General features: G+C 42.4%; 1 protein-coding gene across 1 annotated transcript in view; it reads left to right on the forward strand.

Moving 5' to 3' along the window:
* Positions 1–3,732, forward strand: part of clip1b (CAP-GLY domain containing linker protein 1b) — a gene marked incomplete in the record, with an annotated part of 106,130 nt that extends 102,398 nt beyond the window's left edge. The window contains 1 exon segment of the mRNA XM_014023516.1: positions 3,087–3,732. Within this exon segment, the coding sequence (XP_013878970.1) occupies positions 3,087–3,321 (235 nt within the window).
* Positions 3,733–3,807: the final 75 nt, after the last annotated feature.

The following is a 3,807-nucleotide window of genomic DNA, read 5'->3' on the forward strand; positions in this document are numbered from 1 at the left end:
GCCGTATGCTAAAATAACTAGCAGACACTGTGCAGAACATCGACGTCATTCAAAACTCCTCCTTCTGTTCTCTGATTGGCCCAGGTAAAATAAACTACAAGCAGACACTGCGCAGAAAATTGACGTTCTGTTCTCTGATTGGCCCAGGTAAAATAAACTACAAGCAGACACTGCGCAGAAAATTGACGTTCTGTTCTCTGATTGGCCCGGCTAAAAATCTGCCAGCGAAATCCATCTCAGCGGGAGAAGTCCCAGACGGAGCAGTGAAGGGAAACTAGAATTGAGCGGAGCTGCGTAGAAAGTCAAGGGCCAGGCTATCTCAGCTGTGGTGTGGCTCTTATTTACCTGCTGCTTCCAAGTTCAGTTTATAAAATAGTTTAAGCTTTAAAATATATAATCCTCCAATCTAAAAATCAGGTTTAAAAGAGAGAAAACAAATGGATCTCTGCTGTACTTTACTTTTRTAACTTTATAAACTGAAACTTTACAAAACAGGTACCAAAAACACTACTTGGCTTGCTAACTGTAACTTTTTGTTCCTATTCTGCAGCTAACCTCTGCTGCAGCTCATGCATTCTCTTGAGTTCATGAGTGCACCCTGCTGTTCCTTGAGCCTGAAAAAGATTTACCTCCCTTCGAGTCTTTTCTCAGCCATTTCAGCTCACAGAACACGTTACACAAATACATGTTTATAGAATAAACATCAGCTAAACGTGGAATGTCAGGTGTATATTAAAAAAATCAGAAACATTTTACTGGTGACATATAGAGACATTTTCTGCTCTCACTACATAACATGCAGGAGGGATTGCACAATCCAAGTGGAGGTAGAACGGGGTTGAAACGATTGRGCAATCTGGAGGCGGAGCTTGATTTTTCCTCATACTCCGTCTTGRCCTGTATTTGAACAGGATATGAAGAAATTCGGCGATTTTGAATAAGAAAAATATTAAAAAGTGTTTAAGTTAACTGAAAATGTGTTTATTACATAAATATGACAGTTTAATGCACTGGCGCCGGAATGGTGGGGCCAGGGGGGCATTGCCCCCCCCCCRCCCCCAATTTACGGCCCTGCCCATCAGCTGGTCCCATGAACATTTACAGGCTGCACCCAGAATTTTCACCAGGTTCCTGCTAGAGCTGTAGAAACCTTCAATTTCTTGTTTTGTTCAACCAACAAACTTAAACTTTGCAAGATTCTATAGTAATAGAACATGCAAGAACAGCAAAAAGTTACTTTTAAGCCACAGATACAATTACAGTTCAAATAAATCACAAGGAAATACAGGAAGTCAGTGTTTTTATTTAGTTGCCTTTAGGTGTTGTTTTGATATAACAACTCAAAAACAATAAACACTTGAAAAGCAAGACAATAAAGACAAATATTAACTTTAGTTTGATTGCTGTCACAAAAAGTATAGAAAAATACTGATGATGATTTCTCCCTGGGCTGCCACCTTATCGTGGTGTAGAGGTTTGAGTGTCCCAGTGATCCTAGGAGCCATGTTGTTAGGGGTTTCATGCCCCCGGTAGGGTCACCCAAGACAAACAGGTTTCTAGGTGAGGGATCAGACAAAGCGCAGCCRAAAGACGAGTCACAACGATGGATTCAGTGTTCCCTTGCCTGGACGCAGGTCACCGGGGAGGGGCCAAAGGGGTCAGGTGCAATGTGTGTTGGGCAGCAGTCGAAGGAAGGACGTTGGCGGTCCGATCCTCGGCTACATAAGCTGGCTCTAGGAACATGGAATGTCACCTCTCTGGTTGGGAAGGAGCCTGAGCTGGTGTGTGAGATTGAGAGATTGGAACTTTATTCCTTGTTCTCTGCAGTAAGTGGATTTTTTGGTTTTCCTCCAGACTTCTTCTTTTATGGATCTTCGTGTGAAGAGAACGATGACGTAGGTTGCCCTTTCTCGTCGATTCTGTTCATAACTTGTATGGACAGAATTTCTAGGCGCAGCCGAGGTGTTGAGGGGATCCGTTTTAGTGACCTTAGGATCGCATCGCTGCTTTTTGAGGATGTATGGTCCTATTGGCTTCATCWGATCGTGATCTCCAGCTTTCACTGGAGCYGTTCACAGCCGAGTGTGAAGTGGCCGGGATGAGGATCAGTGCCTCCAAATCCGAGACCATGGTCTTGAGCCAGAAAAGGGTAGGTTGCCTTCTTCAGGTCGGGGAGGAGGTCCTGCCCCAAATGGAGGAGTTTAAATAACTCGGGGTCCCTGCTTAGACTGCTGCCCTCGCGACCCGATCCCGGATAAGTGGCAGAAAATGGACGTACACATTTGTTAACTAATCTGTGGTCTGACCGTTTTGACCAGTGTTTAACACCAGATTGGAATCAGCCAGTATTTTCTCCTCCCATCAGCCATTTCCAAAAGGTCAGCAGTCAGCCCTACAACAACACTTTAAGAACACACAAAGGCACAGTGAATCACTTCCCTTTAGTCTCTACATTTCTCCTTTCCCAACATATTATCTTCTTCAATATGCTCTTCTCTCATTGGCTGAAACTGAAAGTTTCAGGATTTATAGCCCCATTTCTTCCAGGCTGGCTACAGGCTGTGTCAGGTTACTACCTGGGGGTCAACCTGTGTTCACTAGATACTTCTAGTGAACACAGGTTGACCCCCACGGGGAAACATTGGGCCCATTTTGAAGTGGGATCTGGGTCTGGTACAGTCCAGTTTTGTGGCCAACAGGAGCAGACTGATCTGGGACTGACCTGTTCCTTTTCTATCTTTCCATCGGATGTCAGTGTCACATAATGTTGGTCTCCCATAAAAATAGGGTGTTCTTCAAGTTTCCACATTTGAGCCTCTTGGACCATGAATTATTTTAGAGAATATATTTGTTTTTAAGAATAAAAATCAGACAAARTAACTGATATTTCAATTGGAAATCTTTGAGGTAGTTGTGGAGCCAGGCGACAGGGACAGGAAGTCTGTTGGAGTTTCTCTTGATGAACAGTGACTGAAGCTGAACTTATTTATTATGGATGTTTTTACATTTCTGTAAGGCATGGGATTTAAATCTGTTAATGGGTTATTCAATTGATCTAATTGTTCTTGTTTCCTTGTTCCTCATAGATTTGATGAAGGCAAATCAAAGCGTGAAAAGAATGCCACTCCACGTCTGTTCTGTGACATTTGTGACTGCTTTGACCTCCACGACACCGAGGACTGTCCCACTCAGGCTCAGAGTCCTGATTCTGTACCACACACCACGTACCATGGGAACCCAGCTGCTGAGAGGCCCTACTGCGACATCTGTGAGACTTTCGGACATGCCACAGAGTCCTGCAATGATGATCAAACCTTCTAAAGCCATCTCATCTCTTTCCTTTTACACTTACCCTATCTAAAAGACTGAAGCACAAAAGTTTTTTTCCACAATGTATTTTTATATTGTATCAATGCATCTAAACTCTTCTCTGATTATGATGCAGAATTCTCATTCAAATATGCTTCTTCWGTGCAATATTAATGTTTATAACAAAATTAATTTATTATGTGCACCTGRAGTTTATAACTTGAGCTAGTTTCCACGTCCTTTTTTAAACTTTATTTGTTGTTGGCAAAAAAGTGATGCAGTGCAGTTAAGCACACGGAAAACTTAAGGGAAATGAGGTTCTCCGTCTCGTTTTTACRATAAACATGTTCATCAGTCAGTGAGATGCGAAACTGATGTTTTATGAAGGCATCGCCTTGCATTAGCATTTAAGAGAAAAAAAAATATTTACAGCGGGCAAAATAAGTTTTGAACACGTCAACATTTTTCTCAGTAAATATATTACTAGAGGTGCTAATG

Source organism: Austrofundulus limnaeus, unplaced genomic scaffold (genome assembly GCF_001266775.1).
Source record: "Austrofundulus limnaeus strain Quisiro unplaced genomic scaffold, Austrofundulus_limnaeus-1.0 Scaffold374, whole genome shotgun sequence".
Lineage (NCBI taxonomy): Eukaryota > Metazoa > Chordata > Actinopteri > Cyprinodontiformes > Rivulidae > Austrofundulus > Austrofundulus limnaeus.